Source organism: Rhea pennata, chromosome 1 (genome assembly GCF_028389875.1).
Source record: "Rhea pennata isolate bPtePen1 chromosome 1, bPtePen1.pri, whole genome shotgun sequence".
NCBI lineage: Eukaryota > Metazoa > Chordata > Aves > Rheiformes > Rheidae > Rhea > Rhea pennata.
In genome coordinates, this window is record NC_084663.1 from 47,583,847 (window position 1) to 47,604,795 (window position 20,949).

At 38.5% G+C, this 20,949-nt stretch overlaps 1 protein-coding gene across 3 annotated transcripts in view; it reads right to left on the minus strand.

The window, feature by feature from the left end:
- The window catches only part of KITLG (KIT ligand), a 61,107-nt gene extending 40,791 nt beyond the window's left edge, over positions 1-20,316 (minus strand). For 2 of the 3 annotated variants that reach the window (XM_062585052.1, XM_062585043.1), the window contains exon 1: positions 13,100-13,218. In XM_062585052.1, coding sequence (XP_062441036.1) covers positions 13,100-13,159 — 60 coding nt within the window. In that variant the 5' untranslated portion in view covers positions 13,160-13,218. Of the gene's footprint in view, positions 1-13,099; positions 13,219-20,153 lie in introns of those variants that run through there. The other variant, XM_062585058.1, reaches the window with a different exon arrangement.
- Positions 20,317-20,949: the final 633 nt, after the last annotated feature.

A 20,949-nucleotide genomic window follows, 5' to 3' on the forward strand; every position in this document is an offset into this window, starting at 1 on the left:
GTGCCTACTAATCTGCTTAGTTATTTAAGCTAAGAGAGATGATTAAAGTCACGGAAGAACTGCCTTTAACTAATTAACATATTTACAGTGAGCATGGAAAAATCTTAAAATGAAAGATGAGCATTTATATAACATGTAATCCACTTACCATTCTCATGATATTTGGCAATACCTTTCTCCATGCCAACGGGTGATAGCACTAACGTTGGCATTCTAATTGTGTGCCTAAATATTGCTTAAATGCTAAATATTGCTAAATCCCTACAGAGTATGGTAGGGATGAAACAGAAGTCACTCACTTGTGCCTACCTAGCTCTGGAGGCACTGAATTATTTTGGCAACTACATTTTCAACAGGAATGTTCCCTACATCTTTCCTGCTACCCAGGAGACAATTTCAGTGTAGTTGGAGGAACCACTGCACGAACTCTGAATAATGCATACCTGAAGCATTAAGTCCATCGTGCATTCATCACTGCCCTTCAAAGGCACGGCAGTAGTCTCATTCAGTATAGTGGCCTATTGCCTAGGCTGCTCACAAACGAGTTACAGACCTAAGTTAAATTTCCTTTCATCAAAGTAATTTCAACTCATAGGAGCTGGGATCGGTTCCTATGGCAATTATCTCAGAATTACACTAGGAAGTAATTCCCCTCCTATGTCAACTTCCTAGTCAGAAGGGACAAAATGAGGGGATTCCTGTTTCTTATTCTAGAGAATGTGCATGCAATTTATACTGGTAAGATATTATTAGAAAAACGAAACGTTCATTACACAGGCATCAGAATGGTTATGTGTATGCTAGTCTTGCACATGCTCCTCCATCTGGGTACCCTAACTTTTGGGAAGCTCCCCAGATGACATGTGGGTTTTCTCGAACAACCTTTTGGCAGTCCATTGACCAAAAAAGAGTCTCACGTCAGCTAAAGGAATCACCCTGCTGGTGTGCGATATCTAAGCATCCCTGGATCATACCCTAAATGTTTTGTTATGATTTCAAAAAGAGGATGTACGCATGCTTTCCTAATGACTGATGCTATTTTTGATTTTTTTAAGAATGATATGCAGTAGGGAAAATGATGATAAAAGTAATCACAATTCATCAGGATGTAGTGTGCTTTTTGGGGATTCTGATTTAAACACAGAGACTACAGAAATACTGGCCACTCTTTTCCATTTAAGTCTTGGAGTGTTTTAGGCATGAAATATTTAAATGTGTATTTAGTTATTTATAAAAGGCAGAATACTCTTTTTATCTAATTCTATATATATGTTATCTAAAATACATAACACCACCATCCTTCATGGGGTAAAGCAAAAGGAATTTAATGGGTTATTGTTACAAATGAGGGCAGGAAAAGGTACCTTTGTGCCCTACATTCAAATATGGGTTTAATAGGCTACCTGCTTTCATAGCTATTTATGTAACACTCTTTCTTTGATTTTCCATAAATTTGCCAACTATATAACCTCCTCCTTCTGACCTTTCTACAAACTTACTTATTTTCCAGGGGATGGCTTCTGGAATGCCTAACCGCAATCGACAGGAACAGTATTTTTCAGGTAATTACCCATTTGGTGGCAGAAGCTGCAGTGGAGCTTGCTGGAGCCCATCCGCTTCATGTAATAGGGAAAAGAGGTTGCTGCATCCTGATGGTTACAGACCTTGCTCCTTTATACTGTTAATTAATGATAAATAACTACTTAAGTCAGTGGATAAAAATAGTCCCCAAACTGTTGAACATTAAAAAAGAACTACTTTTTTCACTGTGTAGCATCTTCAGCTGGATTGAAACACTATTCGCCCGTTCTGCAAAGTTATGCCTATCTTTTTCCTAAGACAGTTGTATTTAAGATAGATCTTACTGTGCTGGGAAAATAATGAATCACACTATTTTTCCCATTGCCTGCAACTTAGGAAAACTATGAAGCTTGACAGACTTCATGACAACTTAATTTCACGCCATTTCAGTGGAATTGCCATGTTACTGCCTCCTTTCCAGTTCTCCTTGATAGATGCAGAAGCAGTGGGTTGCTCCAGCCAATATGTTATTGCTGCACTTAGCAGGGCACTGTCCTGCTGTGCTCTGTCTGGGTGTCTCAAGTGCAAATAAGATGGACACCATAAACAAGAGGAAGTGTAACTTGATACAGAAATTGCCTTGCAAATCAAGGCAATCCAAGTATTTTATAATTACATCCACTAGATTACAAAACAGTGTTTTTAATGTGTAAATTAATGTATTCATTTGCCATCACTATAAGGATACTAATGTAAAACATCTGGTTGCCCTCTTTTAAAAATATTACTTGTTCCATAACAAACTCTGTCTACTCTTCAGTCTTGCCTGACAGTCATAAATTCAGGCAGTTTCCTTCCATCCTAAATCCATCCTGGATGACAGTCAGTTAGTTTAGTCCCCAAATATATGGAAGTGAAATTGCCAAGAGACAGGTAATTATAGAGGGATATTGTCTCTGGAGCCTATGTTAACAGTGCCCATTTAAACATTTACTGATGTTCCTCCATCAAATGGCATTCTAGTTCTGTCAAGAACTAGGACTTCTACAGAGAAGAAAAGTTTAAACTGGAAGAAAGGCTAAAGATAAAAACGTATTTTGAAAGAAATCTTCCTGTTAAGTCATAAGAGCTACAGAATCCTTCAGACGTCCTGCCTATAACACAGACTTTCTAGGCTGTACACATTGGCAAGAGGTCTTTTTTAAATAAAAAGGACTTTATGGAGTTCCATTACAATCATCTAAGAATAAATTTTACATTTTTCTATCCCATTGAAATGTGATAAAGACCATTATTTATTTGTTTCATTAAGGGAGACACTGAGATCCAAAAATACCTACAAAATCTAAACAGGAACAGTCAGAAGACCAGACTTCAGCTTACTCGCAAAACCTCCCACGAACTCCAGAGAGGAAGTTCTTTTGCCTTTTTTCTTTTTCCCCTCTCTTGGGAACTTAAGAAAGATTCTTCTAGTATGAAGCCAAAGGCACTTTTAAGTAATCTAAAGAGGAAGGCAAAGTAATATACAAGATTAGCTTAACAGGGAAGACAAGATTCTCACACTATATGGAAGCAGATGATCTGATTTCCTCAGGAAATGAAAGACATTCTCTTAAGTATGATTTGTAGTAAAAGATGCTTTTTTTAAAAGATCTATTTCAGATGTTCATGCTTGTTGGCCAAGTTTGTGCAAAAAATCCACTATCTTGAACATTGTTTTGAATTACGATTTTTTCATCTTTGAAAATATATTCAGGGTCATCCTTTTTAATCTTAGACCTTCAGGCATCAGTAAAGCAACAGAAGAAAAATTCTTACAAAAATTCGGTACTGGATCTTTCTTTCCATGCACTGGAAAATAGATGGAATATGGGTTGGGAGAACTATTACACTAACAAAATAAGAAAAATAAGATCAGCAGAAACATCAACTATTTTGATACTTGGCATGCAGTAAAACGTATGTAAATCATGAAAGATCTCTATCCTCCCTAGTAATTCCTCAGTAGTATGAAATAAAAGTGGTTAAGTATATTCTTAATCTTTTTCATGTCTTTCTTAAATTTTGTGAGATATAAATTGTATGATAAATCTGAACAGTTTTCAGATCATGGTTGAGCTTGTGGGGAGAGAACAGCAGGAAGAAGAATATTATTACAGAATTACAAGGTTTTATGCTTTTTTTTTCTTCCTGTCATTTCTTACAAAAGTAGAGGATGATTTTTGATACATAAATCACAGACCTGTCAGCCTGACCTTAAACCAAGGACATGTCCTCAGAAAGACACCACTTTGTTTCTGAACTCTGATTTTCTTCTATTACATCCCTGATACGTTCTCTATCTTTGTAGGGATTCCCAACTGATTTCTCTGACCTGTTCACTAAGAAATCTTAGGCAAATACCTCATTACAAAAGCGTAATTGCTCAACACAGACTAAAACTGTGAGGTAATGCAGCTGAGATTGTATTTTATCACATAACTAAATTTTATTACATCTTTACAATTACAGATGTACACAGGTGTGATTATAGATGTATTATATATGTGATTAAAGAACATGGTTTGGATCTCTCAATTCTGCCAGCACCAAAATAAGGTTTGAAAACACTGAAAAATGATATTCTGTCACATCAACATTGTACTGTGTATACAGGATCATGAGACTAGTAGTTCCCTGGGTGACTGGCAGTTTTTATAGCTACTGTCCACATTGGTGGTCTTCAAGGTGAGAAATGGTAGTTGCATAAACGATGGGATTTGCATCTTGCTAAGTATCATGGAGTTGAACTCCAACAGCTTTCTTTTCAGTTCCTCTGCCCTAGTGATGATCTCATGAGTAACTTCAGGCAAAAGGGGTAATCTGCAGCGCATCTGGAAAAGCTATCAACTGCTACCATGGCAAGCGACTTTTATTAGTAACCTGAATTCCAGCATTAAAAAATAGGATTAGGCCTAGGCAGACCTCCTCAACAGATAATCAAAAAACTCGTGCTCCTACAGTATAAGTCCTACTTTATTTGCCCAACCCCACTGCAAGTATCAGTTTTAGAGTCACCGTGGGCTTCAAGTAACTCGTGAAATAGGTTAGCTCCAGGCATATTGATGCTGTATCCCACTCCTTTCATACTACAGGCATCTTATCTTTGTTATAGGACTGGAATACCAAATAAAAATACCAGAGGAGCAAAGTAGGAGTAGAGGGGCTAACAACACTATCTTGTGAGGTTGTTCTAGATCTTCACTGCTCTGGTGGTTAAAAGCCTTCTTACAGTGTCCTGCGTATCAATGACAATTTATATCATCTTGTTTTCATGCCAGTACTGCTCCCTTGCTTACACTGTTCAATTCCATTTTTTGGGTCTGTTCCTTTGATGTATTTATGGAGATCAATCCTCCTACTTCTGAGTCTTCATTATGCCTAACAAGCCCATATGATTTCCAGTACTACATGACAAAGAAACAATATAAAAAACAAAGACTCATGGAAAATAAACGAATCATTCCCTTCCTCATGCCTTCCCAGATTATAACTTTATTTATTTACTCTCTATAGTATCTTAGTTTCACAAGCTCTCCTCCAGTGAATGTAAATAGAGGATTATCCCATCTTTTACTAAGTATTGTTGCTGGTATTTCAACTGATGTAGTATGCAACCAGGTGGTTGTTTATGAAGCAAAGAGCTAACAACTCTTTATCATGCAACTTTTAGATGAGATTATTCCTCACTAGTTACAGCAGTTTCTCCCACTGACAAAAAACAGCTGACATAAAATGTATTCATCATTTATTTACACAAAGGCTGGCTTTTTGGATATATTCCAAACAGTAGCACCTGCATCAACTTAAAATGGCTGGAGACAGGAAATTTCTATGCTCCAAAACCAAGAAGTTTTCACTTTGATCCCCCAAGGTCTCAGCTGATAACTTTTTGGACTGTTATATAACATTCATTCTTCTCTTGTAAAATGCTAGTGATAAAATTGATCTTGCCTTTAGAAGAGATTAAAAAAAAATCAGATGTCTGACCAAAGATGCACCTGAAGTTTTCATTAGCAAGTGTAGCACTGACGAAAGAAGGTTGTTCTGCTATTCATGCATTTTAAGCTTAGCTCTTTGGAGGAATACTTAAGGGGTATTTTAAGTTCCCTCTTGTAATCAGTGGTGACACCTAAAATTTTAAAAATAAGTAAGTGATAAAAGTCTCAACATATCCTTTCAGAATTCAAAAGATGGTTTTAAAAGCACAACTCTAAGCTTACATGATTATCTTGGAACATTACCTTGGGCTGGAAAGTATTCTTCAGAATATATTCTATTGTAGGATGACGGCATGTCTTTACAAAAGTCAGTAACAGGAACTGGGTGAGGTCATGTTATTCTATAGAATATATACAGAAACTTCAGTTCCTGTTGCTTCTGTTTTTTACTTCACCAAGGAATTTACTATCTTGGATATAATGGTTTTTATGATATGCCTGTACTGCTCATGATTTAGAATTGGAGTTTTATGTATTTTGTAACAATCTTGCTTACAAAACAGTATGCTAAATTAACAGAATGTCTATCGTTTGCCATATATGAATACAAAAAAATAAAATTTAGTGCTACAGTATCTATTTTGTTAGAATCAGTTTGAGTTTCAAAACACCTCAAAACACCAAAATAACCTCTTCCACCCCATGTTCTATTTGCAACAAATCACTTGTTGCCCGGCAATCAATTAGCTATCTAACCCTATAAACTGCCACTGCAGATATTTTAATCATAACTTATAGTCAATTCCTACAAAAATTGCAATAGGTTTTTGGAAGATATGTTTTCAGAGGAAAAGCTTCAGACCACCTACAGCAAAGGCATTTAAAACCCAGTATTCTAAAAAGCAACAGAAGTGAAAAATGAAAGCTAAATCACTTGGCTTTGGTGCTTGTGTTGAAATGTCTCAGAAGATGCATGGAATACTCTGAGGCCTTTGAGGACACTGATGTTATTACAATAAAAATCCTGTTGTATGTTCATTTAGATATTTAGCAGTTAGCTAAACTGGAAGGTCTGTCAGAATACTACCTTGGGAATTGTATGAACTTGTTTATCATTCAAAAACTTGGAGCATATGATTCTACGGTTGTCAAAAATCAAATGAAGACCACGAGAATGACACGGTCAGGTTTGCACTCTTGTAAACCTGCTTAAAAACATTAACTTTCAATATTTCAGTAGGTCTTGGTTTTGTACTTCCTATCATCCTAATTGACAGCTTAAGCTGTATGTATTAGGTCTACACCAAGAAATATTTGTAAGATTCATGAATGTTTATCTCAGCTGTTCACAAATAAAGCAAAATCATACTTGAAATCATTTTCTGATGAGAAAAGCCACTTTTAATTTCAGATCTTGATTTCAACTCTGTTCCCATTTATTTGTATTTGAAAGCTACCTAGTAAATAATTCTGCTTTTTTTAAAAAATCTAAGTTTTTAGGCAGTATTTTACTTCCTGCATAATTTAAATCAGAAACATTCCTACACATAGTCAAAACATAATGAACAATTTAGCCGTAAAGTAAGGATCTGTGGAAGAATAAAGCAATCTTACAATCACTCTGTTACTAGAATATAAATTCATGAAGAGTAAATATGTATTTGATTGAATGCTTGCCTTTAATAAGGGGTAAAAGAATTTTTATCTGAAGTGATACACTGATGGATGAGATTAACGTCAGATGCTTTGAAGTTACAATTTCTGTGACTGAAGATGAATCTAGGTACTGACACTTCAAATTAAAAACTAATCTTCAAAACATTTAATTATGTTCATAAGCAAGGTAAATGGCCCAGCACTTAAATTGTGCTAGCTGGAATTACCAATACATTACACTTGTTTTAAAGCAATTCATTTGGTATGTTAGTAAGAAAAAAGTAATTACATTTTCTTAAGTTCTCAATCTAAATTGAAAACATTTCCACGTGTCAAAAATAGATCTAAGTGTCAAAAATAGATCTAAGTGATTGTTATTCCAGTTGCATATCTTTTCACCACAGAAAATGAACATCAGCTTCTTTTTTTGAAGTAATTTACTAATATGTATCATGCCATTGCTAATTTTAAAAGTTCTTTCTGGAATTACTTTCTTGAGATACATTGATTATTTATTTTTAAAGAAAGCAAATTGCCAGAACAGTCATTTTAGGAATCTGAAGCACTGTATAAAGTCTAGAACACTGTAAGTTGAAGATGACAAAAGGTAATGGAGGAGAGGTGACAGTTCAAAATGTTTCCTGCAACATAAAAAGCCACTTACTGCATTATCTCTTCAAATATATATATTGTATTCCTATGCATTCCTAAAAGGGGAGGACATTTTTAAGCGCTTTTTTCCTGTTAATGTTGAAATGCTGTATACAAGTGTCTTTCCAGGATGCTGTTTCATGGAAACTCCACTATCTTTGAACAAGTAGACCTATACAACATACCAGTATTGCATAAAATTTGGGGAGTTCTAACCATTCATACCCCCATTTCAATATAAATGTCTCACTTGTCATGACTTTAATATGTAATTGGAGTTCAATTACAATACATTCCAAAGGCTCTTCCTTGTCTCAAATACTGAATTGTTACAGATGGTAATTTTGGCAGATGGTTCTATATGCAACTGAGTTTCTAATTAGGCCAAATCTGACCTGTGCAATTAAGGCAATGAAGATTTGGAAAGCAAGAAGTGCCAGACCCACTCAAGATCAGTTTGGTGGACACAAAAAATGAAAGAAAAGTGATCTTATGTAGTTACCAAAATACTGCCTATGTAAGAAAATTCTTTCTAATTGTATGAATTAAAAGAAAGGCAGGCTTGCACGGTCAGACTGTAAACTAACTATAGCTTTTCACCTATATAGGCATATAATCCTTTTTTCTTCATTTGAGGTTAATGAGATGGTTTGAACCAATCTAACAGGCCAGTGCTGCTGAGAGAGGGCTCTCAATGCCTCCTCTGCAGCTTCCCTTGCTCCAGTATTTATCTGACCCCCCTGCAAGTCAGTAAATTCACAGACAGTGATTAGTCAATTCAATTCAGAGAAAGCAAACTAATCCCTGAGGAATGAGAGGAGGAGGAAGAGATGTACAAGGATGAGAAGACTGGGACTACCCTTTTCGGTGGTAGTGACCTTTTTGACTGCCTCTGCCATTTATCAAGCTGCATTTGAAGCTGTGTTATATTTAGTGTCAAAAGGGTTTCCAGACTCATCACTGTGTTTGGAGGTTGCACTGCCTGCTTTTGCATCTTCTGACTTTCAATCGTCTTACATATTTCTTTTCTCTGTATTGAGAAAAGATCAGTGATGTCCAGTAACCATTCTCTCTCCTACTTTTTATATATCTGCCTTCCTACACCTCTCAGTGTTTTCTTGCCCCCAACTTTCAGTCCCTCTTCATATCTCACTGTTTTCTTATAAAGTTGTTGCTTATCTTAGAACTTACAACTTATAACTAAACAGAATTTCAGTTACATTTTTTTCCACATAAGGCAACCAGACCTTTGTTCAAGATGGCTGACTATCACCATCATAAAAACACTTCACTTCTTATTTTCATTCTGTTCCTGCTGCATCTCAGTATGTTGGTTGATTTGTTCTATTGGAGGTACAATACAGAGATTTCTCATCCATTTTCCTTGACCTAGTATAGTTACATTAAAAAAGAGCTTGCAGGGAGTTTTTACCAATAATGACAACTACTGTTATTAATGTAGTTACAAGTAGTTCAAAATATTCATTCCAAAATGCATCTCCTTGCACTTCAATATAACAAACTTCACTTGCCATCATGCCATCTGTTCCCTTATCTTCACTAAACCTTTATAAAGTTCTTCAGAATCTCTTTTAGTTTCAATTAACCTGAGTAATTTATGTAGCCTGCACATGTTGCCATCAATCTGTGAACCCTCTTTCCAGATTGAACTACATGAGGTTGCTGATACTTAGAGCACTTTACCTCTTAGGTTTTTGCTTTGCTATAAATTAACCACTTATTCCTATGTATTGCTTTCTGTCTCTAAATTTTTTTTTCAATTTGTTAGGAAATGGGAGATTCGGTATGGGACTTAGTTTTCTTAGACTTTTTCTTTGGAAAATCAAGTAATTTCAATGGTTCCTCTTTTTTCACCTATTTTGACACAAAAAGAATTTTAGTACGTTAAAAGCATCGTATCTTTTATAGGAGTTTTTTTTTATTCCTTTCGTTGAACTATACTGTAGAGTAGTGTAATAGTAGTGTAGTTTTTTTTTTTAAACTGGGAATTGTATAGCCATGTTAACTGGAGAGAACTGCAAAATTTAAACCTGCAGCTACACTTTCAGCTTTCCTAAAAACTGCAAAAGTTGTGGGGTAAACATACTGAATGAAAAGCTTGAGTCACTCGACTTGCAGCTAGATATGGCTATGGAACTACAGATATAAAATAAAGAAAAAAACATTGAGGCAAATTTCCCACTATGCCTGCATCATTTTGGAGAAATATAAACATCTATGAAATATAGATGTCTGCAAAATATAATTTTAAAGACACCATCAATATAGTACTTTGAATTTATTAAGTAACTGATAACAGAAGTTAGATATCGTCACGTATTTGCAATGATGAAACAACCCTTTGAAAAACAGCTATTTATTTTTAATAGTGGTTTTCACAGGGCCTACTTATGAAATAAACAGTTTTAAGTTGTGTGTGCTGAGTTTACTTCTTATACAGCATTTGGTCGAAAGCATTCATGACAACTGGAAAGAACCACAGTTTTCAGTATAGAAAATTATTCCTTTGATACATGTACTACAATATCCTTGTTACGGATGTGCTGATATGAAAAACCATTATGGAAATACTTACATGATACAATATGACTTCCTAGATCACTTATGCACATAGATCTCATAAGTCTCCTAGAACTGCTCTTATTAAAGATGGCATTTGAAGTTGTCTGACCTATCATAAAATTTCCTTGGCTTCTATAATTAGTCTTCAAGAAAATGCACCCTACTACTGAGAAGACTAGCACAAACCTCCTCAGAGTACATAGTTTTCAGTGCATATACTGGTGAATTCCAAGAGAACTTTAGTTAGTTATTTTCATGAGTGACACAGTTTCTTAGCAAGTTTACTAAAGTGTTATTTGTCAAATGGCATAGGAAAAAAAATCTTTTTAGTTTTAGATGTATGAATTGTGCTATTTACTTTGAAATAAGAAATGGACTTGCTGCATTGGGAGTGTGCATGTTAAGAAAAGGAATCTACTGTAGTGAATAAAGCCAAGAAATACACCACAGTTTAATAATTAGCACTTCATAGCAGGTAGAAATACAACAGTAACCAAAATAATGTTCTTGGATGCAAAGTAAGAAGGAGTTTTTTGAATAGAAATAAACCAGCAAGTTACAATTGGATTAACTTTACATATGTCTCCAGCCATTTGTAAGTGTCAACAGCATTCTGTTACGGTGTGAAATGACCAAAAGTACTGTTGACAATCTGACTATTACTGGCTAATGCCCAGTAGATCACTAGAACCTGTTCAAGAGTAGATTTCAAAAATTGAGCTGAGGAGAAAGAGATGAAAGAAAGGTTTATAAAGGCAAGAAATTCACTCCAAGCAGATTTAAAGACTAAACGAAAACACTGAATCAAATATTTGTAAAATGGTCATGTACTATCTATTACAAAGAAATAACAATCGATGCTAAAAGAATTTCCTTTGATCTGAATAAGTAGCCGACTCTTCAAAAATAGCAAGAAAATTCCCCAGTAATAATTATTGAGGGAAAAGTATTGCCAGTTCTGGAAATGGCAGATCAGTATTTCAGTGGGCACTTCACAGCTGTCATAAATACTAGTTACTAGTATGAGTGTGATCATAGAAATAAACATATTCCACAAAATGGTGGATTCATTCTAATTGTGAGATTTTAATTTTTATGGACAAGACAAAACACAGAAAATATATGTTATTCAGAGGATTCATATTTGAAGTGGGCCTCAAAAATGTTATACGAATGTGAAATAAAAACAATCAATCAGTGACAGATTACTACAAAAACTGTAGGAAAGAAAACATTAAACAGAAGTAAAGATTAGAATTTAAGCATTTAAGAATATAACTATTGTGAGTGCCAAAAATGCAGATGTCTTATTGCTGAAGGTGAGGATCCTGACCTAAAGGCAGTAATGCCAAGAAAGGTGCACAGTGAAATGAAGGTACTATTGTTGGAACAAAAGTAATGACTTTTCCATATGAATGAGGAGAGAAACTAGAAAAATGAACAACTATCTTCAGATATGTGTTTGGATGTGAAGTTAGAAAAAAAATACAGAAATTTTGGTCACATACATGGGAGAGAAAATTCTTCCTGCACCTGAATCAGGAAAAAAAATAGGTGGAGGATTATGGACAGCAGCCTGCTTGGGAATGAAAAGTCTAATCTTACTCTAATTTTTAAAAAATAGCAAGAATCTCATTTACTTTAGTAATGTGAGAAGAGGGCTTTCAGTGTCCAATATTACACAATTAAAGAAACAAGTACTGAAAAAAATCATCAAAACAGATTGGAATAGACTATGGCCAGAATTTTTAAAGGACAAAGATTTAGAGACTGGAAAGTAAAATCTAGGGCACATTCTTTGTCGGGGATTATAATACACAAGATCAAAGCAGCTTCAGTAACAGTAGTTAAACTTACTGTTTAAAAATAAGGTTTGTGTTTCCCTGAAAATAAGAATACACTACATATCGGAAGCATTTGAACTTGTGTCAAGTACAGAAATGAAGTTTTTGCTATTAGAAGAGAAATGCAATCTACACGTTGCAGAACCACAGTCAGGTGAAAAAGACAGCAATTATGAAAATTGGAGATATTTTTCTGTTATAAAATAATTACCAGAAAGTTCTGTTTATTTGGGAACATATTTTTTAATCCAAATGGAAGAGGGTGCCAAGCAGTGTTATACAAGCTTCCTAAATTCATTTGGCTGACTAACATTCCTATTCCTGTATGACTCAAAGGAGAAAAAAAATAAAAGCCAACATGATTAATTTCAAGTAAGAACTGACATCCAGATCTATAGCAGTTTAAAGACATAATACACAACACTGTCTGGTTGTCATTTAATGCAAAACACACACATTTTGCTGAGTTCACTTAACCAGCAAATGGAAGCTGAAGATTATAGGTCTGAAACTTAGGACTTCTTTAAGATAAACCATTAGCATGTTTAAATTTCAACCTCCCTAAATTTTTAAGCATTTCATTTAGTGAATTATTTGGAATTTATCTAACATGTCATTACTTTAGATGCACCATGTCTGATTCCTCGCTGCCTTACTTAACTCTCCATTACAGCAGTTTGACCATAAAAGTCAGTATCTTGATATCCTACTCCCATTTTATACACAATTATGAAATCTCCATAAGTAGAGAATAATTTGTTGGATCAACATAAAATGGAGGAATAAACATCCACACCTCCTTACACACCCTAAAACCTCCACACTTACAGGCGCTTCTCAAAATCATACTTTATAATAACGAACCTTGTATGTCAGTGCATTACCATGACTTTTCGGTAGGTGTTGCACACATCTTAAGTTCATTCTTTTGTCCAGGAGGAATTGTTACACAGTAAATTGTTGCATGATTTGCACAGGGTTCATCTTCTGTTTTAAAGGGAAATAGACTGTTAGGACATGCAGAGTTTAGTTTTATAGTCTGTCTTAAAATTGTCAGAATATTATTTAAGTAATCAGAGATCACATGTTACTAAATAAACCGAAGTATCTACCTAGAGACGATGTATCATACTCTAGTCAGAATGAAAGGCAGATGTTGGTTGCTGCTAGCAAGCAAACAACATAGAGCAAAGAAAATAATACATTGTTTATCATACTTCTGTATTCAAATAAAATTTATTTACCTTTCAGGTATTAACATACAGCTCCTTCCCCCTCCCCCCCCCAAAAAAAAGGCAAGCATTATTAAGATCTTCCTCAGAAAATGAGGAATTAATTTTACATCACTGAATTTAAAGTTTCACAAAGAAGAACAAAAATACCCAAAGAAAAGCTATAGATCAAGTCAACAAAAATAGTTTAAGATTTATCCCATATTAGACTCAAAGAAAGCTTTATACTGAGGAGGTTCTAGTGTGCTGAAATACTCATTTACCCTTTGCCTCACTTGTTTCATGATAAAGGCATGATGTAAATTCTCATACAGATTGTGTTGCTACTATAAAGGAAATACATGCAGTTAGCACATCTTCTCAGCACCTGTTCTTGGTTCAACCAGGACATTCCCACAGCTCAGCTATGCCCTCATTATAGGCGATTTTCAAATGTCTGTGGCAGAAGGCTTGCAGACCATGCTTAGGACCTTCACTGCATGTAGGTTTGGGCACAAGCATAGGCTAACATCCAAATAAATACTTCATATGTATAGCTGTTTCTGCACAAACTGCATTCCTCTACACATACTCAGAGATATGTGGGCTTGGATACTTGGATTTCTTCTCAATTTTCATTACTTGCAAGGAAAAAAGTAAAGTCACTGGAAGACTATCAGTACATGCAACTCTGCCTGTAACAGGCAGACAGGTTCCAGTCAAAGCAAATGCAGAATTTAGGTCCTACTACACATTAAATAGGCAGCTTACACTTAAAGGTACTTCTAAAGCCATACTGAAGGTACTTCTAAAAGTTTCTTAAGCTACTTCTAGAGATGGTAAAGAGGACTGGGCTAAGCTTATACTTGGCCTTAACAGTCAGAGAGCTGATGTCCCTGGAGCTGATGGCAGCAGAATGAAGAAAAGGCAGCAGCTGAACAGGTCACTAGATGAAAGCTTCAAACAGTTAAAGCTATTGCACTGAAGTTAGCTTCAGTCACATGGAATGGCCATACTTTGAAATATCTAGTTACACAAACAGATGGGACTAGCAGACTGACATGTTCAAACTTTGAGTTGCAGACTCTTAAGTCTTTCTGAATGGAAGTTCAGAGGTTGGCACAATCCACAAACTGTGAATTAGGATTTGTGGCTGGTAAGTAATCCCCCCTCATTCCTATTTCATGTGTCAACCATGCTCAAAACTCAACAAATAAGCACCGCTGCTCAGTTAACTCAAGCTTAAAGTATGACTTAACCCAAAACAGTTAAAATCTCTACTTTTGTGGAGTCAGTGCAAATTTGACTCTTTAGACTCAAAGTTTGGACTGATGTTTTTTCCTCTGGCAAACACAAAGCGGAATAGCTTCAGCAAAACAGGCTGGAATGTTTTAACCACCAGGCACCTAGGCTCAGGTAAATTCCTAGAGATTAGCCTTTTCTCGATGGATTGATTCAATGTGGCTTGCAAACCCAGCAATAATCACTGTAAACCATATGCTCACCTTCTTGTTACAGCCTACCTTAAACCCGCAAGCTTTGGAGAACATCAGTCTGAGATGAGGTCTGTAATGCAGTCCTGCCCCAGCCCCAAGGCTGCCAGCACACACCCCTCTCTGACTTTCTGCCTCTGCTGCACATTATCAGTGAGAAGCCAAGAAAGGCAGGGAGAATACCAAGATACTTAGTCTGATTAGAAACTCTTCACTGAAGCCTTGAGAAACACCATGTGAATGGCTATAATGCACGCTCCAAATCACAGTGGGGAGAAATGGTAGCTCAAGAGGCTTGGGCTAAATGATCATGATCTTGATGATCAGTCTTAAACCTGATCTTCCCCAGCTTTTGCAACAAAAGAAGAATAACCAAATTCCACAGCTCCTGCATACCTGCACATGCTCTTTAACAGCAGTGAAGGGCTAGCACGGATGAAAGCAGAGTCTACCATGGACCTGCTTGAGAGATCCTTCCAGGAGCTCCCCAAACTCCTGTCCATTCTCCATGGGTAGTACCAGCCAATGGAGAGGGAGCCTGCACTCAGTCTCCTCATCCTGCACTACCTTGTCTCACTTCTGCTTCTGCTGCAAGTGCTGATGGAACAGCTGGAGGCTCAAGATTTACTCACTTTGCAAAACTGTGTGCTCCAAAGCGTGGTGTAAGCAGTGAGAACTGCAAGGGCCTCCTTTAGGGAATTTTTGCAGGGATATCTCTGACCTGATGCCAGAGACACTTAAAAAAAGACAATATTGCTATTTTAGCCTTTTGTCTAACCTGCAGTCTGCTCCACAAAGCAAAGACAGCACCAAAAATACATATAAAGCAGAAGATTCCTAATCAGAATCAATACGGTTATCCCATCTATCTATCTTGTATAATTCAAATATTGTTTAAACAAAAAGCAATCAATCATTCACCCAGTGATTATTCAATAACAGCAGGAAATTAGAAGATAATTTATTTCCTGCATTATTGTGATTTAACATGTTCATTAATCTGAACTCCTAAACTGGCATTTATTTAGACATATAGTATGAATAATATCTTCATTAATATATCTACTTTCATTAACCTCAGATACTATGCATGCTACCAGTTTTAATGAAATAAAATACAAACTGCCCAGAGAAAACAAAAATAGCATTAAGCAACTGTAACGTATTTTCAGTTTTCACTGTCATACTAATAAATGTCTGATACTATTTCCATTTCGCAATAACCAAAATCATTCATCAGAAACATGCTACATTATGTGCTCGATAGCATCGATAACATTGATTGATAACATCAATTTTGCAGGTTTACATATGATTCAATACACAGTCCAAGTAACTGCCATTCAACAAAAATAAAGAGGAGCACTTCCCCTCGCCACTCACCTTACATTGGTCCATCTCCTTTTTCTACAAGCGCACAAGAAAAAAAACTTGGATTTGTCGTGTGTTTAAAAGGCTGGATAGCCTCAGGTTTGGCATACCAAAGACCAGGGAGAGAACAAATGCTTTCGTTTTCATCTGTCAGCTCCCACACCACTCAAATGGAATTGCGTAGAGAGATTTTTCCTGCCTTGCTTCAAATAAACGGGTGTTGTGTTTACATACTGCATACTGAGCATTGCCCACCCTAAGCCAAGGGCTGCACCTTGCCAACTCCTAACTTTTGCACAATATGGCGATTACATGAGCCAGCATACCATTAAGCCGCACAACAAAACTTGGAGAACGGCAACTGTTAGCTTGCAGAACTGCGTGGACCTTAACAACTGAAATGCTTCACACAGAAGGGGAACCTACGTTTCAGTGTGACGGCCGAACCAGGTCAGAACCAGACTGGGCAGAGGCCTCAGACTATACATTACAAAAGTCAACTGCCACAGATCACAGACATAAAAGGCCACAAACACACAGCAGAAGCAAGCAAAGAAAAAAAAAATCACTGAACACATCGTACAAAAAACCTCCTCGCTTTCCCAAGAGTCTTCTAGATTATCTGCTGTTTATTTTTCAAGCTACATTTTCTTCCAAGATGTTCTTTCCAGTTGCAGTACTCACAAACTGGTCTCCCATAAGCAGAATGAAAAACAGAGAGAACAAGACCTTAGTCCATTACGCAATGTGTATACCAGGACATCTTTCTGGCTGCTACAGATTTTCCTTTTCTATCTATGCCTACCATGAACTCCAAACATCATCTAGTGCCTAGCGGTCTTTTTCTTACAGAATCTGGCAAAAAAGATTAGAGATCAGAGCTTACTATTTCCCTTAAAACAATGCCTCTGCAAGCTCACAGAAATGTACCAGATATATACTTCACACTTCTCTTTTAGCCTGAGACAGGATTGGCAATTTTTCCCTCTTCAATTCTTTTTTACAACTACTACATCCATAATATTTTTTACAGAGGCTCCCACTTCAGTCACACAAATGTACTATGGATAGGATGACCTAAAAAGCTTGTTTAGCTATTAGCAATGAATATACACATTCAAGGGTAAAAAGCTGAGCTCAGATCTAAGACCTTTCTAATACTGAAGTTTCTAAGAGACTGTACACATAACTCATGGCTAAAGAGCAAGTGCTTGAACAACATATCTGACAGTCTATGCCATCGGCAGTCTTCTGAGTTAGCCTCATGTGCGAGTTCTCCTTGCAGCATATTTCTTAGTAAGTAACTTAATCCTATTTAGATTGTCTTCAGGCTGAACAAAGAACAAGGAAATCAGAGACCTGCTACATGTTTTTGCAAGGTATATCACACTACCATCACTCAGCATATTTTCTTTGAAATGTAAAAGGCTGTGCAGATATCTGTGACATTTTATTTGTTGTAATATTAGCATGCAAAAGAATATAAACTCACTTCCAGTAATAGTTTTAATTACTAAGTATATAAGCCTGCAAATCCTCTCATACAAGTAATCCTTCAATAAGATTAATTTATGGAAATAGTCTCATTGAAGAAGGATTTGTAAGACTGGACCCTTAATGTTTAATCATAATTTTAAAGGCATTACTGCTTAAAGAAAGAGGTGCTGGCACATTTAAAATAGAAGTTTATATATTTATCAAACTGCATAGTTTCAGAAATAATCCTTCTGGGGACTGACATATTTGGGGAACATGTTTCTACAGCTCCCCAAGTTTGTCAGGTTAAGACTGATGTAAATAAGCTGACCATCCTTTTTACTTCTAGTCTACTATTCAGCACAACTGTCTTCTCTTTCAGCACTTCAGTTGCACCGAAGTATGACTCAGCTACTCCTTCTGCTGCACTAGTTATATATTAACCTTGTATAACTACCTTAAGCATCAAAACCCTCCATTGTTTAAGGTATTAAGAATCAAGGTATTACTAAGTACTTTCAGGCTTATCAAGATAGTGGTACTCACTTCCTATACTATGTCCAATGCAGGATATCTACTAAGAAATGTTCACTACTTTCCTAGTTTTCCGATCCTATTCTTTTCTCTGTGCCAGTTATTAGTCTAGACAACATGAAAAGTAGCTACAGGGGAACACAAAGATTAAAATTCACTTCAGTGCACTGAGTGCCAAAATGTGCTTATGTTCCCCTTCTTGTATTCTCTTCACTCGCTTTCTCTCTCTTTGTGCAAAGGTCTTCCTGGTTTTAGTGGAAAGTCTTCACTGACCTATCTTCTGCTCTGTTCTCCTTGGAATGATTAATGATTTGGTATCACATTTGTTTGCTAATCCTTAAAATGACGGGAAAATGCTTTGGAAAGTTTGGAGTCTGTCTCTGTCTCCCAAAAGCAGGAAGCATAACTGCTTGAAGGCTGACAGATGCTTCACCACCATGACAAGAAGCTATTCCACAGGCTACAGTTTGTGATCCTGAGTCAAGCCATATGGCACTGAATGCCAGGACTGCCTGTCTTTCCCAGTTTATTGGGAGAGAGGGATTATTCCTGCTTTGCTCTGAATTTGGAAAAGTTCTCTGCAGGTTTTAGAAGTTTACAGTTCACATGAAATGCTTTATTACTTGCACTTGTAAACCCTCATTTGTCTGCTGAAGTGCGTTTTCTTCCCAGGAAATGGCCTGCCTTGCATGCTGCCATGGGATAGGATAACATCATACTGCTTTTAATCCACTCCAATTTTAAGTGAATGTATAAACTTTAACTGAGCACACAAATATGGCTCTTAGCGTTTAAGTGACCCTTCCCAATTAATAATCTATTTAGCATGTATGATCAACTCTGTCTACAAGGTCCAAAACAACAGTTTTGAGGTGCAAGGCATCTTTATCGTGTCAAGGGAACAGCAGGAAGGAATTTATGCCATTAGACTTCAGCACTGTTCATTTAAGATTATCCCTCACTGTACTTCAGCATCACAAAAATTAAACCAAGTTACTACTCCTTAAGCATGGATATGTTCTCCAGTGCTCTGGCCACTTGCATTTTAAATACCTCGGAGAACAAGTATTTCTAACCCCCCTCTTCTCTCCAAAGACTGATCAGTTGTCCCATAGGGTTTTTTCGTACGCTGTTTCCCTTTTTAAAATGTATTTTCTGTCTTTTCTGTAATTATGGTGGGGGGGCACACCTTGCAATCACCAAGAGAGGAGAGAAGGCAGAATCCCCCGTTCCCCCCCGGGCAGGGGGAAGCAAGAGCTGCGGGGCAGGACGCGCAGCGCGCCCCGCTGCTCTGCTCTGCTCCGGCAGCTCAGGCGACGGCACTGCGGCCCGCCACGACAGAGGGCAACGCCGCTCCGCAAAGCCAAGCCTTGGACGCAGCGTTTCTGTGGTGCACTCTGGCTTTTTCTTTTTTTCTCTCTCTCTCTTTTTTTTTAATGGGATGTTTTTTCCACTCCTTGTGCCCAAACCTATCTTTTTTCCCCCTTTTCTTTCTTTCTTAATATGCGCAGGACAGCAGTTGCCATGCTTAGGGGAGCTGGGGGGATACGCGCAGGACCGGCAGCTGATTTACTACGGCAGTTTTTCCAAGCGCCTCCGGAGCGCGGATACGGCCGAGCCGTCGATGCGACCCGCTCGCTGGAACTTTTCCACCGGCGGCGTGATGACAAGGACAAGACCCGGCGGATTTTTTTTTTTTTTTGTACGTTTCTTTTTATTCGGTGATTATTATTATTTTTTCCAGTCCGCCCTCCAGCACCCCGCTGGAGTAGCGGCAGCCGTGCGCACCCGCGGAGCCGCCGGCGCGCCGCCCCCGCAGGTGCCCCTACTCACTTGTGCCTTCTTCATAAGGAACGGCAGCGCTGCAGTCCAGCCCGGCCAGCCGTCTGCAAACTCCTCTCAGCGGAACCGTAGCTCCAGCATAATGCAGCAGCCGATAGTCCACGCATTGGGGTTGCCCACGGCGAGCCCTGCTTGCTGCCGCGCTCCTTCCTCCTCCTCCTCCTCCTCCTCCTCCTCCTCCTGCCGCCGCCGCCGCCGCCCCTCTCCCCCACGGCCTGAGCGCCGGCACTGACTGGAGCCGCCGCCGGCGCCCGCACAGGTCTTTTATACCTCCGATCTGCCTCCCGCAGCGGCGGCGGCGGCGGCAAGGGCTGCAGCGGCGGCGCCGGCAGGACACGCCTTTCCCCGCCCTCCCGCTCCTCCTAGAGCGCTCGGAAGCCGAGGCCGATCCCGCGGGGAGGCGGGAAGCCCGGCTCGGCTCCAGGGAAGCGCCAGGCGGCAGCGACCCCGCCCGCTCCCGCCGCCCGCGGCAGCGCGGCCGCCCGCAGGGGCCGCCCCGCGGCGCCCCCTGACGGCGGGGCGGGGTGGGGCGGCCGCGGCGCCTTCCCGCCCTCGGGCGCGCCGGCGGTGGCGGGGCGGCGGCGCCTTCCCGCCCTTGGGCGCGCGCGGCCGGCGGCCCCTAACGGTCGCTGCGGCCGACGCCGTTGGGGCTCCCGCGGCGGCCGGGGCCGCGCCGCTGGGCTTTGCTGGGGGTGTGTGTTGGGGGGGGGTGCCCTGGGGAGACACCTCGGCTGTCGGGTCACCTCAAGTCCGTTTGGGTGCCGGCATTGGGCAAATGGCCAGTGTG